General features: G+C 40.5%; 1 protein-coding gene across 3 annotated transcripts in view; it reads right to left on the minus strand.

Moving 5' to 3' along the window:
• TRAPPC9 (trafficking protein particle complex 9) overlaps positions 1–24,399 on the minus strand; it is a 1,491,395-nt gene that overhangs the window by 1,270,821 nt on the left and 196,175 nt on the right. For all 3 annotated transcript variants that reach the window (XM_030219557.1, XM_030219566.1, XM_030219550.1), the window contains 2 exons: positions 16,868–17,013; positions 7,511–7,596 (listed from right to left, as the gene is read on the minus strand). In XM_030219557.1, the coding sequence (XP_030075417.1) occupies positions 7,511–7,596; positions 16,868–17,013 (232 nt within the window). The remainder of the gene's footprint in view (positions 1–7,510; positions 7,597–16,867; positions 17,014–24,399) is intronic.

A 24,399-nucleotide genomic window follows, 5' to 3' on the forward strand; every position in this document is an offset into this window, starting at 1 on the left:
CCAGCACAGCTCAGGTCCACCTGCACCTGCTGCTTGTGCTCTACACTAGCACCCTCCTCCCACTGACTGGGTCTCAACCGCCTCTGGGCGAGTCTCCTGCTCTCAAATTATCACCAGTGATTTCTAGGTTACTGGGGCCACACTCCTAGTGCTCACACAGTTCCTAGAAAGCACTCATATTCCCAACACACAAACCACCAGGATTCTTAATTTGTCCAGACAAGCAATGTCAAACTAAAATTGTTTATTGTCTGAAAAATTAGAACAATGAACAGAAAAAGTGCTATCAGCAAAACAATAACAGGTAAACAGAAAAAGTGCAATCAGCAAAACAATAACAGGCAACTGAAATATGGATAATTATAGCACTAACCATTTGTATACTACCTAAATGGTACCTGGGGAGATCAGGACATACAACTGCTCAAAAGTTATCAAATATAACTGTTTACAAGGCTTCAGCAAAGAGCTCTCTCTCTCTCTTCTCCCTTGATGAAACTGGAGCAGAAGTCAGTAGCCTGGGTAACTTCAAAATCCAGGCCAATTAGAGCCCAGAACAACATTTGAAAATAGCTGGCCACATCACTGCAGGCACTTCCTCTTTGTGCTTAAAGGAGGAATCATTCACTTATCTGCAACAGCTTAAAATGTAATGCACCACCTGCTGGCCAAACTAGAGAAATACACTGCAGGAAAATATCAAAACAATTATCACAGGTTTAAAAACCCACTGTTCTGTCACAATTACTAATAGCTATGTTAAGATATTAACCCCATTTGTTGGCAGGCCTTTCAAAACCAAAGTATCACAACTTCTGTCAATTTGTGGTTGCGTGTGTGATGGATAAACATTGTACCAATCATTTAAGTGAAATTATACTTACATATAAAGAGATATAAGCATTTCAATTATTTTAAAAGGAAGACATATGTCCATAGTAATGTTTTATATGTACACAATCAGCCACTTGTTTCTTCATGTTCATAAAAATTAATGAAGAAAAAATATTAAGAATCTTAAAAATGTTATGAGCCTGGCAGCAGCGAAGTCCACAATTGCAAAGCACTGGAAAAAGGCATTGGGGCCCTCAAAGTTAGATTGGCAGGCAAAATTGAGGGTTCTCGCTATATTAGAACAATTAACAGATAAAAGGCAGGGAAAATATAAGCAAGAAGCAAAGGAGTGGTCTCAATTTGAAGATACTCCTGGGGCATGACACGAGCTGAGGGAGGGGGGAGAGGAGGGAAGGGATGGGGGGGAAGGGGGGATTAATTCATAAAGTTTGAGATGGTTTAATGTTAGTGAAAATTGGTGTGTGAAGTGGACGGGGCCTTAGGCTTCGTGATGGAGAAGCTGTGTATTTCTTGTGTTGGCTGCTTTCTAATAACGACAATAAATTTAAAAAAAAAAAGAATCTTAAAAATTGTAATAATTATATACACATTTACCTGTTGTACTGTGCTGTGATGATCATGTTTCCTGAGCTATAAGTGGCAAAGTTTGGAACCTCAGACTGTTGGGTAAATTGGGAAACAGAAATGACAGCAATCTATGTAACTTCATTTTTTGTATACAACAGATCCATTTTGTGGAGAAAGTGCCAAGAATGGTTTGTTTTGTGGCCAGAAGGTTCAAATTTTTTTCCTAATGTTGCCTGACCAACTCAATTATGTCATAAAGCTTTTCTACAATTGCTACTTTTTATTTGAGGTTTGTTTGTAAGTTGCCTGGTGGTGTTTCAGGGTAAAAAGTACACCTTTATTGAGCCATCCAGTTGGAAGGTAGTGGAGGGCTAATGTTTCCCTTTTTTCTTGCCATGGCTGTTAGAGGACTTACTTGGGATATTAATTTAATTTAGGCACGAATAAGGGAAAGATTCTTCCAATTTACTGTATACTTTGTTTTTTATTTTTGTTTCATTTGTATCCCACATTTTCCCACCTATTTGCAGGCTCAATGTGGCTTACATATCACCATGATGGCGATCACCAATTCCGGTATGAGAAATACAGAGTGATTTTGTGTTAAGGTTCATAAGTGACAGAGTAAATTAAGTAGTCAAGGAGAAAGAGTTAAGTTTTGTCCAGTTCATTTGTCCAGTTCTGGTACGAGTTTCGTTGTGTAGCAGGATTCAGGTGTTTAGGTTGGATCATTATGGTATGTCTTTTTGAACAGGGTGGTTTTTAATGATTTCCGGAAGTTGGTTACGTCATGCATTGTTTTTATGATGTTTGGAAGTGCATTCCATAGTTGCGTGCTAATATAGGAGAAGCTGGATGCATATGTTGATTTATATTTTAGTCCTTTGCAGCTAGGATAGTGGAGGTTTAGGTATGTGCGTATTGACCTTTTTGTGTTCCTGGATGGTAAATCTATGAGGTCTGCCATGTAGACTGGGGCCTTGCCGTGAATAATTTTATGAACCAGGGTGCAGATTTTGAACGCAATACGTTCTATGATTGGGAGCCAATGTAGTTTTTCTCGTAAGGGTTTGGCACTTTCGTATTTTGTTTTTCCAAATATGAGTCTGGCTGCAGTGTTTTGGGCAGTTTGGAGTTTCTTAATGATTTGTTCTTTGCATCCGGCATAGAAATCCATTGCAGTAGTCTAGGTGACTTACAACTATTGATTGTACCAGGATGCGGAATATTTCCCTTGAGAAGAAAGGTTTTACTCGTAGTCTAAGCAATAAAGTCTTACAGACTGTTAACCCCAACTAAGTACACTTGTTCATACCCATTTCAACCAATCAGGATGACTTTTATTCTCTGCAATAATTGTGGTACTTTAGTTTCAAGGCCAATCATCTGGAGACTTAAAGCTTGCCCTATCTGTCTTCAGCTATCTAGTTTTAAACAAGAGCTCAGTAAAGTAATGCAAGAATTGGATACAATTAAAGCAGCTTCTAGGACTGCACAGAAAAATAGCTTCTCACCACTCCCTCAAAGAATAAAACCACATAAGAACAGATGGTTCACAGTAGGCTCAGGCAGACTTCGTCATGTGACACAGAAGCATCCGCCCGCACAAGTGTTGCCACTAAAGAATTCTTTTGCTCCATTACAGCACTGTAATGCTCCTGAAAATAGAACTGAGGCAGAGGAAAAAGCAATAGAGTTGGAACAAAAAGACATGAAGTTACCCAAAGTGAAAAGACACCCCCAAATCACTAATGTTGAAACACATACCAAGAAATATAGATGGAAAGCGATGGCCACAAATGCTCGTAGTCTAAGCAATAAAGTTCATGACCTTCAAGCCCTGATGTTGGAGGCAGACTTAGATGTTGTTGCAATCACAAAGACATAGCTCAACGGTTCCCACGAATGGGATGCAAGCATACTTGGCTATAATCTATTTTGGAAGGATATAGAGGGTCGTAAAGGTGGAGGAGTAGCTCTGTATGTGAGGAATGATATCATGGCAACTGAAATGACAGGGACCTGGGGAAAAGAAGAAGCGATATGGATCACCTTAAAAAGAGAGGATAGAACCTCTGTCCACGTGGGTGTTGTCTACAGACCCCCGCCACAATTAGAGGAACTAGATAAAGATCTGATCGCAGATATTCAAAAATTAGAAAAGAAAAAAGAGGTTCTGTTGATGGGAGATTTCAATCTGCCGGATGTAGATTGGAAGGTTCCGTCTACCAAATCGGAAAGAAGTAGAGAGATCGTGGATGCTTTACAAAGTGCTCTGCTCAGACAGATGGTGACGGAACCCACGAGGGAGGGAGCGATGCTGGATCTGGTGCTCACAAATGGGGATAGTGTGTCAAATGTCCGAGTGGGTGCACACCTGGGAAGCAGTGACCATCAAACGGTTTGGTTTGATATAACGGCTAAAGTGGAGGGCGGCCACTCTAAACTCAAAGTCCTGGATTTAAAGCGTGCTGACTTTAGTAAAATGGGGGAATACCTGAGGAAGGAGATGATGGGCTGGGAGAACGAACATGAAGTGGAAGGGCAGTGGTCCAGGCTGAAAGAAGTAATAAATAGGGCCACAGACCTTTATGTAAGGAGAGTAAATAAAAGCAAGAGAAAAAGGAAACCGATATGGTTCTCCAAGCAAGTGGCTGAGAAAATAAAGGCTAAAGAGTTAGCGTTCCAGAAATATAGAAAATCTCAAGAAGAGGAACACGGGGAGGAATACCGGATGAAACTGAAAGAAGCCAAGAGAGAGGTACGTCTGGCGAAGGCGCAAGTGGAAGAACAAATGGCTAGAAATGTAAGGAGGGGCGACAAAAATTTCTTCAGGTACATTAGTGAAAGAAGAATAACTAAAAAGGGAATTGTGAGACTAAAAGATACAGCGAACCGCTATGTAGATAATGATGAAGAAAAAGCCAATTTGCTAAATAGATACTTTTGTTCGGTTTTCACTGAAGAAAATCCTGGAGAAGGACCACGAGGGACTGGCAAAAGTACACCTGAGAATGGAATGGATATAGCACCGTTCACGGAAGAGAGTGTGTATCAACAACTTGGAAAGCTAAAGGTGGACAAAGCCAAGGGACCGGACGGGATCCACCCCAGAATATTGAGGGAGCTCAGAGAGGTTCTGGCGGGTCCTCTTAAAGATTTGTTTAATAAATCCTTGGAGACGGGAGAGGTTCCGAGGGACTGGAGAACGGCGGAGGTGGTCCCTCTTCACAAAAGTGGTGATAGGGAAGAAGCTGGAAACTACAGGCTGGTAAGCCTCACTTCGGTTATTGGAAAAGTAATGGAAGCCATGCTGAAGGAAAGGATAGTGAATTTCCTAGAAGCCAATAAGTTGCAAGATCCGAGACAACATGGTTTTACCAGAGGGAAATCGTGCCAAACGAATCTCATTGAATTCTTTGATTGGGTAACTGGAGAAATGAATCATCGACGTGCTATAGACGTAATCTACTTAGATTTCAGCAAAGCGTTTGACACGGTTCCCCACAGGAGGCTCTTAAATAAACTAGATGGGCTGAAGATAGGTCCCGAAGTGGTGAACTGGATTAGGAACTGGTTGACGGACAGACGACAGAGGGTGGTGGTAAATGGAGTTCGCTCGGAGGAGGGAAAGGTGAGTAGTGGAGTGCCTCAAAATGAGGTAAAGCAGGCTTGTCTTGAATACTTACCCCCAGATTTTATATAAGGCACAGTGCGTAGCGTATGTTTAATTTATGTGTGGTCAATTTACACGTGCTACTCAATTGAGAAACGAGCCAGTGATAACTGGCCAACCAGTTATCACTAATTGGCAATAACTGGAATTAGGCGTATTTTAAAAAGAGACCGCATAAATTCTAGCATGCATAGATAGCTGAAAAGGGGGCACAGCCATGGGAGGTATGTGGGCATGTCAGGGTATTACTCAAATATATAAGTGTTGTTGTAAAATTCGGAGGAACGTGCCTACATTTAGACGCAGGTATTTACACTAGATTTTCAGTGGCATAAATGATCACGCCTAAATTTAGGCGCATTCCCCAGTCCTATGCACTATTCTATATACCACACCTAATTTTAGGCATATTATATGGACTGGCGCTAGGCACTTTAATCGGACGCATCTAGATTTTAGACTCCATTTATAGAATCTGGCCCTTAGAGTCTAAAAATTTCTGTGTACTTAATGTAGACAAAATACGATAAGCTCCAAGATCCAGTGCACAGTACTAACTACTGCCAAGGACGATCTGTGGTTGAAAGGCATGATGTAGTCTACAACAGAGTTATTTCAAATGGTTTGGCCAACCATTTAAAAGAGAATAAGAACAGTACTTTACTCTGGTTCCTTACTTCCTCACCCTCTTCCTCACATCGTGACCCGAGTGTTTTATTTCCACATTCTAATTATAAGAAAAAGAGCAGGGAATAGACTTTAAAATTTCCTACTTGCACAGAGAGAAGCAGTTATTCAGATGACTAATTAAACTTCTTTGAAACAGAGTAAAACCAGAAATATTTGTAACTGGCCCCAATTAATAAAGTCATTCAAATCTTGAGAAAGAAATTAAAGATGTTAGGAGAAACAAATTGCAGCCAAAAAAAAAAAAATCAGACCTATCCCTTCCTTGATCCAGACTTCACTGCTTCAGTATGGAGTCGCTCAAGAAGAGAGTTTGGGAGCAATCTCTGCTGTTGCATACAGGCAAAGAAACCAAACATGGCTTGGGGAGAGAATGTCACTCAACCCACCTGCCCGAATGTCTCAATAGTCATTAGTGTGCAGCTCACCAATGCAGATGCATGCCCCGCTGCAGCACATTTGGGCATGGAAGCCTGTGTGGTGATAACTGGAGAAACGTCTTTGGGGGCAGCCCCTCCCTGTCCGGAGAATGACAGGAGAGGAATTGGAGCCACAAGCCTTGAACCGCTGAGGCCAGAGGGAGAATTGCTTACTCCCACTGATTCTAGTGAGCGAGGATGAAATCTAGAAGTGGAGGTGGATGTTCCAGCGGAGATTACACTGAATTCTACCTGACAGGCTATCCTCACTCTAACAAAAACTGTGATTAATCAGATAAGAACAAAGAAGGCGGCAGTGGACAGTATTACCCATCAAGTAACACAATTACAGGTGGTTAAAGATAAGAACTGTGGAGAACTTTCCAGCTTGAAGGGAGAACTGAAAGATTTAAAAGACGGGCAAGTTAGATTGATGAGATCTTCACTGGATTTACAATATAAACTGGAATGTGTGGAAAATTCTCTACAAGCCTGCAACTTAAGATTCTTGAACTTTCCAAAAGCTCAGCTATTACCAGCAAGAAAACATTTTAAGATCTATATACAGGAGATACTGAACTTACCCAGTGACTCCCTTCCCCCAGTGAATAAGATTTATTATCTCCTATGTAAGAAAAGACAGTCACCAGAGTCACCTACCCAAGCTGGGACTAGTGAAGGAGAAGTGGTATCCCCCAATAGTTTAAACATCTCGGAGATCTTGGAAACACCACAGGGACATTATAGATATATGTCTGTGTTTCAAATATAGATCTTCCTTATTTAAGAGACAGAGTGTGGTGTTTTCCTGATGTTGGGAGAGACCCAGAAGGCGCAAATTATTTTGGATTTGCGCCAACATGTGGTGCAAAATGGTAGAGATTTTTTTCTCTGTTTTCCTGTAAAATGATTAATTAAATTGCATGATGTGAGACATATTTTCTATCACCCTGTTCACCTTAAATTGTTTCTTGATAACTTTCCTTCACAGATAGGCCTACTGTGTAGCCTGTAATGGGTTGATCTAGGCTGTTTGAATATGTTGTGTTAGATTGGTCATATGAAAATTAGGTATGTAAATTTGGCTATTTTCCTTGTATAGAGTGTTACTTGATAGTTTCTCTCTGGACTTTCTGTAGGATCCCAAAACTGGGAGCTAAGAGAGGATCGTTGTTTCTTAAATTGTACAGTTCAATTTTCTTGTATGTCTCGTTTTCATTTTGTATCCTGTTTCTGCTAAGCAGTAGTACTATGGTTTGTTAATTTTCTTTTTCAAAAGCAAATTTAAAAAAAAACCCAGACCTACCATGTTTTCCACTCTGAGCTCAAAAGGCATAGGATTGTAAACCATCAACTGAACTTCACATACATCTCCTTGAACCCACTGGAAATCTGGTTAAATACAAAAATATAAATATTTATCAAAGTAGAAATAAGTGAGTTGACAAAAAAAAACATTCCTTATTCAATTCAGGTGTACTACCATCTTCTTGAAATACTTTGATCTTTTTTTTTTTTTAGAGTAGTTTAAATGCACTTAACTATTTGCACAACCTTAATAATTAATTTTTGCAATTAGGGCTTTATTACAACATAAGAACAGCCATACTGGGGCAGGACGATGATCCATCTAGCCCAGTATCCTGCTTCCAGAAATGGCCAATCCAGGTCACAAGTACATGACAAAACCCAAAATAGTAGCAAGATTCCATGCTACCAATCTCAGGGATACCAGTGGCTTTCCCCATTTTTATCTCAATAGCAGACTATGGACAACACAAGACAGGAAATACAGATGATTCTAACAAATCTCTTTCTTGAAGTCATGTAACAAATATTTGTGTTGCATGTATCCTCTGCCTTTCTGCATTATAACACCTAAACCAAGATTTGGTATCTGGTCTTTTTTTTACTTCAATATTATATTTCACAAATATGTATAAGGAAAAATTAGTTATTTACCTGATAATTTTCTCTCTTTTAGTCCCAAAGGATCAGTTCAGACAAATGGGTTGTGACCATTCGCCTGCAAGTGGTGATACAGAGCTCTAATTTGTGTCTCAGAAGCTCCTGTGCTTAGCAACCAAGCCAATATTCAATAACAAAGCAGTGACAGAATGACTTCCAGAGAAAAAAAAACCTCAAGCCTCTAGATAGAAAAAGAACTAAGAAATAAAGGGCAAAACTCATGCCTTACAAATAACTGAACCAGAACAATACAAACACCTGAATTTACATAGAATCCGGAAATTCTGGACGGGCTCTGGACTGATTCTTTGGGACTAAAGGAAAGAAAATTATCAGGTAATTAATTTTTCTTCCATTATGTCCCAAGGATCAGTCCAGACAAATGGGATGTACAAAAGCAATCCTTAAGAGGGCAGGGACAGTGATATCCCTGCAGCGAGAACCATGGCCCCGAAGGAAGCATCTGCTCAAGCAGACACATCCAAATGGTAATGTTTAACAAAGGAATTAGAAGAAGACAGAAGACCACATCTCTGCCAACGAAATTCCCTGAGACTCTGCCAAAGAAGTCGCCAAAGACCTGGTAGAAGGAGCCTTGACATGCACGGGAGCAGATCTACCCCTCAAAATGTAAGCCGAAGAAATAGCCATTTTTGGAGAAGATTATTAAGAAAGGAGTGAGCTATCAGTTGGATGGTTTCGTTGACGGTTGTTAGCTTCTTTCAGTGTTGATCTACCCTTTTAGTTATCTAGTAATACTGAAACACTGTTGAATTCTCTATTGGATGAGGTTTACAGCTTTTTGGATGGTGGGGCTTCTGCGTTGCTGGGGGGAGGTTGGGTCTATTTTCCATGTTCAGTACAGTACATTAAGATTTTCTGGTTTATTGATTAAAAGATACAGGGCTGAAGAGGACAGTTTTAGATTGATTCTCTTCTTTTTTGTACAGCCATTAGCAACAAGTAGTGTGGGGTAACGATTGTTAGAGATGAGATGTAGCACAAAGCGGTTATTTCTCCAGTCTTATTTATCCTCTTTATACAGCTCCTACATAAGGTGTTTGAGTTGATCAGGCTTTGTTTTTCTCTCTTTTCAGATGATAATCAGATTTTTTTATCAGTTAGGAAGCATTGCCTTAGAGAGAGATTAATGAATGTATAGATGCATTAGCACATTGGCTACAGAGGATTAACACACACAAGGCAATCTGCAAAGGTCAGCCTCCCTACCTTGCCTCTCTGATTTCTCCTTACATCCTTGCCCAAACTCTGAGATCCACCTCTAAACATCATTTAACGATCCCTTCTGTTTTCTGTACACACTTTGTTTCTCGGGGCTTTCTTCTTCTTGGTTCCATTTCTCTGGAATTCTCTTTCCACACACCTTCGTGCTGAACTAATTTAAAATAGGACTTATCTTTTTACTCAGGACTTTCCGCGTTAGGTTGTCTCTTGGGGCTTTCATTGGCAGCAGAGAGATCAGAGATCTACTTGACTCCTTTCCTCTTTAAGATTTGTAGTTCCTTTTGATTTTTTTCTATTCTTAATTATGCAAACTGCTTTGATTGTTCTCCAGTTGAAAGGTGGTATATTAAGTACCAAATAAACAAACATTGAAATTGCATCTTTGTAAATTAGACATGGTTGGGGAAATAGCTTGGATGCCGAGGCCCAAATGCTCAGAAGCAAATGCGGGTGCTAGAGGCCATTACTACTACTACTACTATTAAACATTTCTATAGCGCTACTAGACTTACACAGCGCTGTACAAATTAACATGAAAAGACAGTCCCTGCTCGACAGAGCTTACAATCTAAATTGGACAGACGAACAGACAGCTAGGGGTGGGGAAATTCAGTGGTAGGGGTGATAAGTGAGGGTGTTGAGTAAGAGAGTCATGGTTAGGAGTCGAAAGCAGTAGCAAAGAGGTGGGCTTTAAGCCTAGACTTAAAGACAGCCAGAGACTGAGCCTGACGTACTGGCTCAGGGAGTCTATTCCAGGCATAGGGAGCAGCGAGATAGAAGGAACAGAGCTGGGAGTTAGCAGTGGGGGAGAAGGGGGACGACAGGAGACATTTACCCAGCGAACGGAGTTCACGGGGAGGAGTGTAGGGAGAGATGAGAGCGGAAAGGTACTGAGAAGCTGCAGAGTGGATGCACTTGTAGGTCAAAAGGAGAAGTTTGAACCGTATGCGGAAGCAGATAGAGAGCCAGTGAAGCGACTTGAGGAGAGGGCTAACGTGAGTATAGCGACTCTGGCGGAATATAAGACGCGCAGCAGAGTTTTGGACAGATTGAAGAGGAGATAGATGGCTGAGCGGGAGACCAGCGAGAAGCAAATTGCAGTAGTCTAGGTGAGAGGTGATAAGGGTGTGGGTAAGGGTTTTGGTAGCGTCCTCGGAGGGGAAAGGGTGAATTTTGTTAATATTATAGAGAAAGAACCAGGCTAGCGCCCGCATTTGCTAGCGCTGAATGCTCAGAGCTGGCAAGCAAGTGAACCAAAAAGCTCACTAGCTCTGAGCGCAATGAGCATGCAAATGCATGCAGATGAGGTTTTTTGCCATTCCTCCCCAATGCTCAGCGAACAGCATGCCAAACAAGGGTGCTTTTTCCACCATTAAGGTTGTGCAGAGCCTGAGAGGAATGGGAAGACTGGTGCTGCTGGTGGCCAACACTGCTGAGAAGGTTTATTTCTTGAGGCGGTTTCTTTCTTTCAGCAAGTAACCCGACACGGTCATGCAGCCTCTCAATAGCACAACTGCGAGGTGGCAGCCACCTTAGGTCTACCAGCACTTTAAATCCCATCCAACAGAATATGAAAAATACCACAATTTGTGTTAAGCAAGGGAGCCTTAGGCTGGCAAAACAATCTGCTCAAACGCGATGAGTGTGGTATGCCTCCTCCTTCCCTTCTCTCCCTCTGGCATTCTGGGCATGTGCTCAACAGCTGTGCTTAACGCACACCTCTTGAGCACATGCACAAGGCGCCATCCTCCTGGCATACTCCCTAATGCTCAACGCTATGAGCATGCCTAAATTTGCATCTCATTAGCGCTGAGCATTAAGGAGTTCCTTAGCCGTGCTGATCCAGCGGTATCTGCTTATGTTTGTTGTTCTGGTGTAGGATGAAGTAATCTGAGGATATAGTTATACAGCGAATAAAGCTTTGATGTTCAGATTGTTAAGCAAATCTAAGGAGTGTTCTATCAGCTTTGGGTGATTATCTAGCTTAAACCTTTCAAAAGCCTGGAAAATCTGTGGAGTCCAATGCAAGCTTTTGTTTTGACTAGCTTAGATTATGCAAATGCTGTGCAAGTTCACCAACCTAAAAACTGGTATATTCAGTTACTTCGGAATACTGCTGTGTGATTGATGGTGGTCCTGAAGCTAAGGGATCATATCACACTCATGCTCCAGGAATACACTGGTTGGCAATAGAACAAGGATGGTTTAAGGATTTACATTTTTTTTTCTAATCATGACAGACAAATATGAGCAAGAACACACATTGAACAGTAATAAGAGATGCGTTCTGCCAAGTGAAACATCAACAAGATGAAAAAAGGACTATATGTTTCACATTTAAATCTCAGGAAACCCCCCACTCTATTATATCTAATTTTTCATTTAGTGCAATATATTCTAACTCTCCCATCTTATTTCTTAGGCTCCTGGCATTCGCATATAGACATTTCAAGTATGTTTGTTGTTCCTATTTACATCATGCTTAGTACATGACAGTATTAATTTGCAATCTTTTGTCTGATTTTTATTTTTATTTAAGGACACCTGATCTACTACGGTCTCTTTTGCAACCTCACTATCAGGATACCCTACCTTCCCTGTTTTGGTGATATCTTTGAAAGATACCTTATCCCAAACCATGCGCTTTTCAGCAACTGTCGACCTTCCCCTCACTTCTAGTTTAAAAGCTGCTCTAGCTCCTTTTTAAATGCTGATGCCAGCAGCCTGATCTCACCCTGGTTAAGGTGGAGCCCATCCTTTCGGAATAGGCTCCCCCTTCACCAGAATGTTGCCCAGTTCCTAACAAATCTAAAACCCTCCTCCCTGCACCATCGTCTCATCCATGCATTGAGACTCCGGAGCTCTGCCTGTCTCTTGGACCCTGCACGTGGAATGGGTAACATTTCAGAAAATGCTACCCTAGAGGATCTGGATATGAGCTTTCTACCTAAGAGCCTAAATTTGGCTTCTAGAACCTCTCTCCCACATTTTCCTATGTCATTGGTACCCACATGTACCACGACAGCCAGCTCCTCCCCAGCACTATCTAAAATCCTATCTAGGTGACGCGTGAGTTCCGCCACCTTCGCACCAGGAAGGCAAGTCACCAGATGATCCTCACGTTCACCAGCCACCCAGCTATCTATATGCCTAATGATCGAATCACCAACTACAACAGCTGTCCTAACCTTTCCCTCCTGGGCAGCACTTGGAGAAATATCCTCGGTGCAAGAGGATAGTACATCCCCTGGTGGGCAGGTCCTGGCTACGGGAGTACTTCCTACTTCAGCAGGGTGATGCTGTCCTTCTAGGAGACCTCCCTCCTCCAAGGTAGCACAGGGGCTACCAGACTGGAGGTGGGACTTCTCTACATTACTACTACTACTATTTAGCATTTCTATAGCGCTACAAGGCGTACGCAGCACTGCACAAACATAGAAGAAAGACAGTCCCTGCTCAAAGAGCTTACAAACATCCCTGTAGGTCTCCTCTATGTACCTCTCTGTCTCCCTCAGCTCCACCAAGTCTGCTACTCTAGCCTCAAGAGAACGGACACGTTCTCTGAGAGCTAGGAGCTCTTTGCATCGGGCACACACATATGACATCTCACCAACTGGAAGATAATCATACATGTGACACTCAGTGCAAAAGACTGGATAGCACCCCTCTTGCTGCTGGACTGCTGACTCCATCTTAGTGTTTTTGAATTTTTCAATAATTTAAAACTTGCTACAGTATTAAGGATATTAGCCTAATATAAAAGTGACTTTTAGTTTATATAGTATATTGTATGATTTATTTAGTGTTTCCTTCTTAGATGGTAATGAAATGTATTTAAAATTCTGTACGAGCACTCCTTGCTTGTTACCCTAATTATAATAACGGACTATAAATGAAGAGTTGTCCTACGGGTGGGCAGACTAAACTAGATCCTGCAGTGCCTGCTAGATTATATCTGTTAATCCTACGGTACAAAGTTTTTAAAACTAAGTGGAAAAGACTGTTGAGAGTTTCCATGATTAAGAGGAAGTAATATTACAATGTGCTAGCACAATGGCATTCTCAGTTGTACTGTAGTTGTAGTGCAGGAGTAGCCTAATGGTTAGTACAGCAGACTTTGATCCTGGCAACCTGGATTCTATTGTGACCTTGGACAAGTCACCTAACCCTCCATTGCCCCAGGTACAAAAAACTTAGATTGTGAGCCCTCTAGGGACAGAGAAAGCACCTGCATGTAATGTGTACAGCACTGCATACATGTAGTAGTGCTAAAGAAATGATTACTAGTAGTACACCTCAACCTTAGGCAAATGACTTCTGGTTGAAGTATGTTGAAAGATTACATGCAGTTTCATAAATTAGTTTAGATGTGGTTCTAGGCTCAGGCTTATAATTAGAATGTATGTGGTTGGGATTAGTTTGAGAGGGTTGGCCAAGAATATTCTTGGGTCTGGAAGATGGTTAATATGGTCATAGGTCTAGATAGATATCTGAAGTATATGTTGACAGGAGGATTGGAGGTTTTATTGTTAGATTTTATTGTGTTAGCTGATTTATAACCATTGTTTTGTTTTACATTGTAGATCACCTCAAACTTTATGATAGAAGCAACCAATAAAGTAAACTAAATAAATAAATGAATGAATGCGGTTTTCAAGGGCGGGGTACTCGTCAAGGATGCCCCCTTTCACCCCTATTGTTTTTGTTGTCTATTGAGCCTCTGCTTCGCACTCTAAAGAAAGATGAGCAGATAAAGGGCCTGGAGGTGGGCGGAGAGGTAGTGCAGACTCTGGCATTTGCAGATGATTTGTTGGTGGTGATAAGAGATCCCCAGAATTCGTTGAAGCAGCTCTGGGCACAGATAGAACAATACAGTGCTCTTTCGGAGTTCAAAATAAATGCACACAAATCACATTGGCTCACCATCTCTCCAGGGGTGGGAGACACAGGGCTAGAGGAGTTGGGAGTGAAGGAATCTGAAGATGGGATCAAGTACTTAGGAGTCCAAATCCCCCAGAACCTAGCTCAAGTGTGTGCCCAAAATGTGAACAGGCTACTGGAGGATATGACGGACAAATTGAAGTTGTGGCAACCTCTACTGCTCTCTTTGCTTGGCAGAATAGCATTATACAACATGATGATCTTGCCTAGATGGCTGTATGTGTTTCACACACTCCCAACTCTACCTTCCAAGGAAAGTGGAACGGCAAATAAATAAACTATTGCAGAAATTTCTTTGGAAAGGAAAGAAAGCGAAAATTGCCATGCGGATACTGCAGATCCCAAGAGAATACGGGGGCCTGGGCCTCCTGAGCTTGCGATATTTAACGGTAGCCTGTGGAATCAGACACTTAAATGACTGGTTTAGAAAGACAAGTGAATATTCAACTACCCAGATGGAACTAAGCCTGTTTGGCTCAGACAACTTTACAGGATTTCTGCATGGTAGCAAGCACCACCACCCGACCCCCACCCCCACCCCCCGAAGTCCTGCAGAAATCACACATTTTGCCTACGATGATAGTGGTGTGGAAATGGATCTGTCGCATGCATGGTTTCTCGACGAAAGCTACCCCCTATTTGTCAATCTGTGGTAACCCAGGTTTTGAACATGGGAGAAGCTATGCAGTATTCAACAAATGGAAGGAAAAGGGGATAGAATACCTACATCATGTGCTCACAGACGGACCTATCAGAACATTCTCAGAATTGACAGCCTAGTTCAAAATAAGTTCAGCGGACTATTTCCATTACTATCAGCTAAAACACTATGAGGCATATTTTCAAAGCAGTTTGGGAGGCTAAGTTCCATAGGTTTCTATGGAACTTTGGGAGGCTAAGTGCTTTGAAAATGAGCTTATATGTATCCAGTTTGCCTTGGACAGACCTCACCGAGGATGTGAGGGAGGAACTGGCATTTGCCATATCGCTGGGGGCGCAATTGAAAGTACCAATGGCCTACCACCACCGCCACATCCGAGATACAATGCCAGAACCAGACTATGGGGCTATGCGGCAAAATGGAGCCAAGATCTGGGAAGCCAGCTAACAGAGACTATGTTCAAGGACCATGTGCAGACACTCTGGCAGACTACAAAACTGGCAGAGCACTGGGATTTACGTGGCACCTAGAAGAGCGTTCCATATGGGAGCATCACCGGATGGAGCGTGTGGGAAGTGCCATCAAGAAGGAGCCACGTTGGCTCATATGTTTTGGACCTGTCCAAGAGTAGCCTGGTTTTGGAGAAGCATACTAAGGCATGTAACAGAGCTCTGGTCTCGAAGATGGAACTATGATCCACAAGCTGCTTTTTGGACATCCAAGGCTAAGCAAGCCCACGCTGAAAGGACTTACAGACTTTGTAAAAAGAGCTACAGTGGTAGCAAAAAAAGCAATTTTACAGGAGTGGCTGGGGAATAAACCACCATCACTGCAATACTGGCAAACTCAAATGCTCATGTTTTTACATACAGAACATTTGGAAGTGCGGAACCAGCCTCAGCTGAGGAAACAATTTGAATGCAGATGGGCACCCCTTTGGGACACTTTGACCTCAACAGCCCGGAGCCAGATACTGAACCTATAATCCTAGATGCTGCTGCTCACGCTGCCTCTGCTTGTTATTGGACATAGAAGGGAAGGGAGGGGAGGGGTAGGGGAGTAGTCTAGGGGGGGAATAAAAAGATAAAATACAAATATGATGGTATGTCAACAGTAATTGTGGAAACAATTATGCAATGTGAAATGTAACAGCTGATTGTGTGAACTTTAATAAAAATGATTGAAACATAAATGCTGTTTTCAAACCTAGTTCCAAGAAACTCCAGAATATCATAGCAAATCCCATTTGGCAAAAAGAAGAAATCACAGGACTGACAGTATTTAGTTAAAGCACGCATAGTTTTTTTTTTTTTCCTTTCCTCTTGGGTATATCAATCAAGAAAAGAGAACAAAACAGAAGAAAAGAAAAAAAAAATCAAGATAGGAGAGCAGCCCAAACAAGCCTTCCTATGCTGTTCTGACTAGCCCTAAAGCAGACATTCAGCTGCACTTTACTGGATAGTGCCACTAAATATCTACTCTGTCTGGTGTTGCACTATCCAGTTAGTGCCAGGACTTAGAGCAGGCTGGGAAGTTAACCAGACACCACAGATATTTAGTACCAGTGGCTGGATAGCTAAACGGGCATCCTGGACTGTATAAAAGGCAGACCTACATATGTCAGTTAGCCATTTGATAAGGTACCAAATATCAGCCACGTCAGAATAATTTCTATGCCACCAAACGCTTTGTTATTCAGTCCACTGCCCAGATAAGGACCAGCAATAAATATTCGGGTCTAATTTAGCCAGTTGTGGTCAGCTACAGTTACTAAAAGAAAGGTAGGCAAGCAAAAAACAGAATGATCTTTTACTTTAAAGTTCACTCTTCCAGAAAAGATTTTCTTACCTATTTTCTTGTTCTTCTCCTCACCACGACTGTGTGCGATAATTGGAGAGTAGATGAAGGGGCTCTTGGCTGACATGTTCTGACCTAACAAGCTTTTTACTTTCTGTGGCCGAAGACTGACAGGGAGGTTCAAAAGTTTCACAGACCTGTTAAAATAAACCAAAAGCAATCAAAAAGGGGACAGTCTATTTTTCGGGTTTGCAATTTTTTAATTTTGTTCTAGGAAACTTTAGATTATTATATCTTGTGATTGTTTAATAAAGATGAGCTACTGGTGACTACTGAAGACCAGATGTCATTTCAAGGAATTGCACTGGAACACTGGAATGCAATGCTTCTACTTATTTCAGATTCCACAAAATTTTGAAAACTTGGTTATCTGCTAAATAGGTCAGTCTCCCTGACTTACTCCCTCTGTTTGAAACTTAGGGGTGGGCAACCATGGTCTTCAACGGCCACAACCCAGCTGGGTTTTTAAAAGATTTCCACAATGAATATGCATGAGATTGTAGAAATCTTGAAAACCTGACTGGGTTGTGGCCCTTGAGGGCCATGGTTGCCCATCCCTCTGTTATCCGATCTGTTTTTTAATATTACTAATGTATGGTCTCTTATTTTAAACAGCCTCAAGTTGATGGTACTGAAGGTATAAAAGCACTGCTTGTTAAGTTATGTTTATGTTAAACCTACAAAGTAAATCAGGATACGAATGCAAAGAGAAGACAGATTCAGGTAATCATTTCTTTTTTGTTTTATTCATAGACATTTTAATAAACAAAGTATTGAATCAAGAATAATAATACACAATGCGTGAAATATCATAATTAAGTAAAAGAAAAAAAATAAGGAAATAACAAAGAAAACTTCTATCGTCCACAAAATTAAAGGAAAATGATCTAAGAATTAGGAAAAATAATCAAAATATAAGTATCAAGCTTATAAACATTCTATTAAATCAAATCAAAAACCGCGCCGTGCCTTGTTGACTTATTCCAAGCTGCTATTCAGTGTTACATTCAGGTCTAAATTTTCACAATAATACTCTCTTTACCTTTTAAGAAAATATCCAACTGTTTGGTTTCAAAAAATTGATATTGCTTAGTGTGGAGTAAAATCCTACACACACAAGGAAATTTCAAAAGAAAGTTTGCTCCCACGGCAATTACCCTAGGCCGCATAACAAGAAATAACTTGCGTCACTTTTGGGTTTCCCTAGACAAGTCTGGGAAAACCCTTACTTTTGAACCCAGAAATAAAGAATTTAAGTGTGTTAAGGAAAGTCTGAGTACTGCATCTCTATCTAGTTCCAACGCAAAAGTCACCAGCAAAGTAGTCCTTTGCGTGACCACCTCCAAAGAAGATTCCAGGAGAGCCGTCAATCAGGTAATCATTTCTTTTAAGAAAGTAAAGCTTAAATCAGAAGAGTACAAAGAAAAAGAAAGTTAAAGATGAGCAACTGAGTGTGAAGTTTTAGAGATCAGGGAAGATTTTCATGATACATCACAAATATTAAACAGTGAAAGTTACTGCTTGACACAAATTTCTGACATCCACGCTTCTTTTGGTTTGTAAGGGCGTATACTGCTGCATATTGAGGGGTGGGGGGATGGGATCGAGGGTTCACTTGGGTGAATATATATATAAACCTTATGCCGTAGTAACACAATAGCAATGGTATATAATGCGGTAGATTTGTGCATCTGTTTGTATGAGTAAGTTGTATCTTTTGTGATTTTAATAAAATATATTTAAAAGTTAAAGAGCAAGCAGTGCAGAAATGTAAGAAACAAAATACTGAGTGCCTTACTTAAACACCAAGAGGCTAATTTTCAAAGTAGGATGCTAAAACCCACAATGCAGAAGCCCACAATGCAACAACACTGCAAAAAAATAGCTCAGGGATGGTTGAAGGAATCAATATGCAAATGATATACGCCCTTAATTTGACCTAATAAACCAAAAGGTCATGCTGATATAAAAAACTATCCAAGCTCACTCAGCATTTGGAAAGCAATGAGCACAACTGCTCTTAGTCTAAGTAAAAAGGTTCAAGATATGCAAGGCTCTGATGTTTGAGGAAAACTTGGATATTGTTGCTATTACAGAAACATGGTTCAATGATTCCCATGAATGGGATGTGACCATACCAGGCTATAATCATTTTAGGAAGGACAGGGTTAGCCGAAGAGGTGGAACAGTGGTGCTGTATGTGAAAAACAGTATCAGAGCAGCTGAAATGCGGGGAACCTGATGAAAGGAAGAAACTATATGGATTGTCCTGGAAAGAGAAGATGGCACTTGTACACACATGGGTATTATCTACAGACCTCCGGCAACAATGGAGAAGCCGGACAAGGATCTGTTAGAAGATATTTAAAAGCTTGGTATGAAAGGGGAGAAGCTATTGTTAGCAGATATCAACTTGCTTAAAATGGACTGGATTGCCCCGTCAGCAGAATCGTGGATACCTGTCAAAGTGTCTTGCTCAGACATATGGTGACGAAACCTGTGAGGGAAGGGTTGTGCGGATATAGCGCTCACAAATGGAGGAAGTTTTTCCAATGTATCTGTGGGTGCCTAACTAGGTAATAGTGATAATCACACAATACATAAGTACATACGTATTGCCATACTGGGACAGACCAAAGGTCTATCAAGCCCAGCATCCTGTTTCCAACAGTGGCCAATCCAGGTCACAAATATCTGGCAAGGTCCCAATAAAATACAAAACATTTTATACTGCTTATCCCAGAAATGGTGGATTTTCCACAAGTCCAATTTAATAATGCTCTATGGACTTTTCTTTTAGGAAGCCGTCCAAACCTTTTCTAAACTCTGCTAAGCTAACTGCCTTTACCACATTCCCTGGCAACAAATTCCAGAGTTTAATTACACATTAAGTGAAGAAAAAGTTTCTCCGATTCATTTTAAATTTACTACTTTGTAGCTTCATCGCATGCCCCCTAATCCTAGTATTTTTTGGAAAGTGTAAACAGACGCTTCACGTCTACCTGTTCAACTCCATTCATTATTTTATACAACTCTATCATATCTCCCCTCAGCCGCCTTTTCTTCAAGCTGAAGAGCCCTAGCCTCTTTAGCCTTTCCTGATAGGGAAGTTTTCCCACCCCTTTTATCATTTTCATCGCTCTTCTACTATTTTACATTTCTATTAACTATTTAACGTTTATTCAGGGCAACCTTCACTGCACCTTTTCTAATTCCACTATACCTTTTTTGAGATGCAGCGACCAGAATTGAACACAATATTTGAGGTACGGTGGCACTATGGATCGATACAAAGGCATTAAAACGTCCTCATTTTTGTTTTCCATTCCTTTCCTAATAATACCTAACATTCTATTTGCTTTCTTAGCCGCAGCAGCACACTGAGCAGAAGGTTTCAACGTATCATCAACGACGACACCTAGATCCTTTTCTTGGTCTGTGACTCCTAACAAGAAAGGGATATAGGTGTCATCATTGATGATACAATTTGATGTAAGAGCAAAGTGGTATGGACGTACAAAACTCAAAGTACTGGATTTCAGACATGCTGATTTTGGTAAAATGGAGAATACCTGAAGAAGGAACTAATGGCATGGGGAGGCATGGGTGAAGTGGAAGCACAGTGGTCCAAGCTGAAAACTGCTTGCCCCATGTCCATCTCAATAACAGACTATTGACTTTTCCTCCAAGAATGTGTCCAAGCCTTTTTTCAACCCATATATGCTAACTTCTGTTACCGCATCCTCCGGTGGTGAGTTCCAGAGCTTAACTATTATTTGACTGAAAAAATATTTTTTATTATCATCATTATTATGATTTATTTACCACCTTTTTGAAGGAATTCATTGAAGGTGGTGTACAGCAAACAAAAGCAACAGACAATTACTCTGGGCCATTTTCTTTAAGGGCCTTGAAGATCATGCAGAGAGTTTTAAATTTGGCTCTGTATTGTACTGGTAGCCAGTGAAGTTTATGCAAAAATGGTGTGATGTGGTCATATCACTTACAACCTTCTATTAGTCTTGCTGCAGAATTCTGAATCAATTGGAGCTGGTGCAAACCCTTTGTAGTCAAACCAGTGTACAGTGCACTACAATAATCCAATCTTGATGTTATCATGGCATGCTCATCTGAGACAAGGTTTGCCTTCTCAATGTAAGAAGACAGGCAGGTAGTTGTTACAGCTCGATTCAACACTTACCCTGATCTCCCAAATCCAAGCAACCTTCAAGAGCAACTTCTATCACTTAGAATAGCAGCTTCTAAGTGATAGAAGCTGCTCTTGAAGGCTGCTTGGATTTGGGAGATCAGGATAAGTGTTGAATCGAGCTGTATTCCAAGGTTCCTGACTTGTGATTTGAGGGGGAGTTCATATTTCCCAAACAGATTTTGATGTCAGGTATTTCCCCACTCACGTTAGAGACCCGTTAGAGACCCATCACAAGCTCAGTTTTACTTGTGTCAGGCACAGTTTGCTGTTTTTAGCCCATTCTTGAATTGATGTCAGACATGTAGTCAGTTTATTCAGGGCATAGATGTAGAACTGAGCATCCACTGACTAAATCAGCTTGGTTAGTGGGTTGAGGTAGATAATGAATAGAATAGGTGACAGTATAAAATCCCAATAGAGTATAATATGTAGCAAATAAAAACAGAGTTTTCCCTGGGAGCTGGCAATATGTCCACCTGCTAGTGTAGACACACTGAGGCTCCTCATCCTCAGTTCCGTTTCCTCTTATATACCTTTTTTTAATTACCTTAATTACCCTTCCTACCTAATGACTATGCATCTTTCCAGAACATTCTATTTCCTTTTATGGTGAATCCTGTTCCAGCACTTTCTACAATCTTCCAACTCCTATCATTTATTCCCTCATTGAAAGGACACTTAGGGCCTGTCATGTACATAAGCATACATTTTCATTAGATAATGGTGGACCTATATCCCAGTTATGCATAGTAACCATGACAGTGCCCACACCCTCTTCCTGAAGCTACAATTTCACCCAAGCCCACTTACTTCTCCTTTGGATTATCTGGATACTGCAGGTGTCCTTAGTCATAGGAGTCTCTGGCTCTTGGTTGCTGACCAGCAACTTATCACAAGTTAGCATAGGCCAAATGTCAAACCACAAATTTCTACAACCTTAGAAGGGTACTTACCAGAAAAAATACATTTCTAGCTGTCTTGCAATTTCAGGTCTGCTCCCAGCTAAAGAAATGCAAGATGGCTATACTAAAATAAAAACTAGAAATATGGAGGGTTTGCACCTTGCCATGTCCTCTGTGATATACACAGTATCAATCCATGTGGTACCCCAAGGATCAGTGTCCATGGTGGTGATGAGGTGCTGCCAAACAATATGGACGTTGCCTGTCTGATAGATAGGAACTGAACCAGGCAAGTACTGTTCCACCGATACCTGATTCTGCCAGTCATGCTAGCATTCCTCCTACTTGTTTTAAAACTATTTTCATGTAATTTTATTGAATGTCCCATGGTCTGTACTTTTTGAAAAAGTGAAAACTCACTTTTACACCACTCAGGATTTTATTGACCTCAATCATATCTCCCCTCAGCTGTCTCTTTTCCAAGCTGAAGAGCCCTAACCCCTTTAGCCGTTCTTCAAACATTCCATCCCCTTTATCATTCTGGTTGCTCTTCTTTGAACCTTTTCTTATTCTGCTATATCTTTTTTGAAATACAGCGACCAGAATTGAACGCAATACTCAAGGTGAGGTCACACCATGGAGTGATAAAAAGGCATTAAAATATTCCTGCCCTTATTTTGCATCCCTTTCCTAATAATTCCTAGCATCCTGTTTGCTTTTTTGGCTGCCACCACACACTGGGCAGAAGATTTCAGCATATTGTCTACAATGACACATAGATCTTCATTTCGTATGATCTTTTCTCATATGTGTCTGGTTCTGTGCACAATCACTGCTATCAAAAGAAAAGTCAAGGAGAAGCCGCTAGTAGACCATTCCATCCAAGCTGGCCACACACTTGAAGAATACATTTCTGTGTTCTTACCACACCATGATGGTTGTGGAGAGGAGGTGATGTTGATTGTCTATTGAGAACCAATGTCTACTGAGAACCAAACAGAGATTTATCTTTCAGTTCAAAACACTTGCTCCTCATGGACTGAATTTGGAGAGCGACATGTCAGTATTCCATCAATTTGTTATTGGATTGGATCGATTGTGTTATTTTGATGATGTTTATCTGGTGATTTCTTTTACTTGACTAATTTTCATTATTTATTATATTTTAATTGATTTGTAATATGTTATTAGTCATATTTTATTGATCAAAGCTGAAGTAGGCTTTTTGTATAGTTTAATTTATTTATCTATCTGGTTTCCTGTTGTTGTGAAGCTTTTGCTGCCTGCCCAAACTTAGCCCTGATGTTGGAATGCACAGTGGCATCACTGGAATGCAGTGACATCATTGGAACATGAAAACTGAACACATGAAAATCAGGACTATTTTTAGCGTTTTTGGACTGATTCTTGCTTCTAAAATTATTTTTAAAAACAGCAATTCAGGTAATTAGAAAGGTCTCTCTAATTTTCACCCTTTGGTTTAGCATTTTTGTGCCTTTTCAATGTTTTAGCATTTTGATTTAAAAAATAGCATTTTAAAAGTCATCTATATATTTTATGCAACATCCTTGTGTTCTGTAGTTTTTTCACATATAAATCCCTTACAAATCGTTTTTAAATGAATTAAATGAAGTTTTACACTTTTAGTATGTCACATATGTGACCTCTGATCCTGTGTGGCTCACACATGTAAGCTATCTTCCAAAAGATGCGGCAGATTCACTGCAAGCAGAAGCTGTGCAAGCAGAAGCTGTGACTGTACTGAAAACCAGTAAACAATGCTATCGGAGTTCTATTATTGTTTTCACAAGCAAAGATTTTATATATCCAGAATATATTATAGCACGAATGATTTCCAAAGGTATATTTTTATTGAACTGTTTGGGCAATTCTAAAGGACATTCATTTATTTTATTTATTTATTTATTTATTACCTATTAACCAAATAGGTGAGACTCTGGAATTACACCTTCTGGGGATGTCAACCTTTTATTTCCCCTCTCTATTTGGATCTTGTGTTTTATGATTTCTGTGTTCATATAGTTTTCAACTATGATTCTGGTCACTTTTAAATTATGGTTTGGCAATTTGAAATCTATGATTTGAGTATATGCATGTCCTTATTTGAGATTTCTTATGAGTGACAATGACAGTTTGTAGTTTGTATATTTACGATTTATACTTATATTCTTTCATGCATTTAACATTTCTTAATCTGCCCCTGACACAGCCCTTAGGAGAGCAAAACATGGCCGTGTACGGCTTTTAGAGAGTTTTTATTCTTCTAAAGAATGCTTGTGGTGAATAATTTTGAATACAGACATTCTATGCTGCTCTGCTCTATTTCTGCTGCTAAGCAATTTAAAGGACCAAAAGCATTTCCGGGCCGTTTAAATTGCTTCGACTATCAG

This window comes from Microcaecilia unicolor, chromosome 1 (assembly GCF_901765095.1).
Source record: "Microcaecilia unicolor chromosome 1, aMicUni1.1, whole genome shotgun sequence".
Classification (NCBI taxonomy): domain Eukaryota; kingdom Metazoa; phylum Chordata; class Amphibia; order Gymnophiona; family Siphonopidae; genus Microcaecilia; species Microcaecilia unicolor.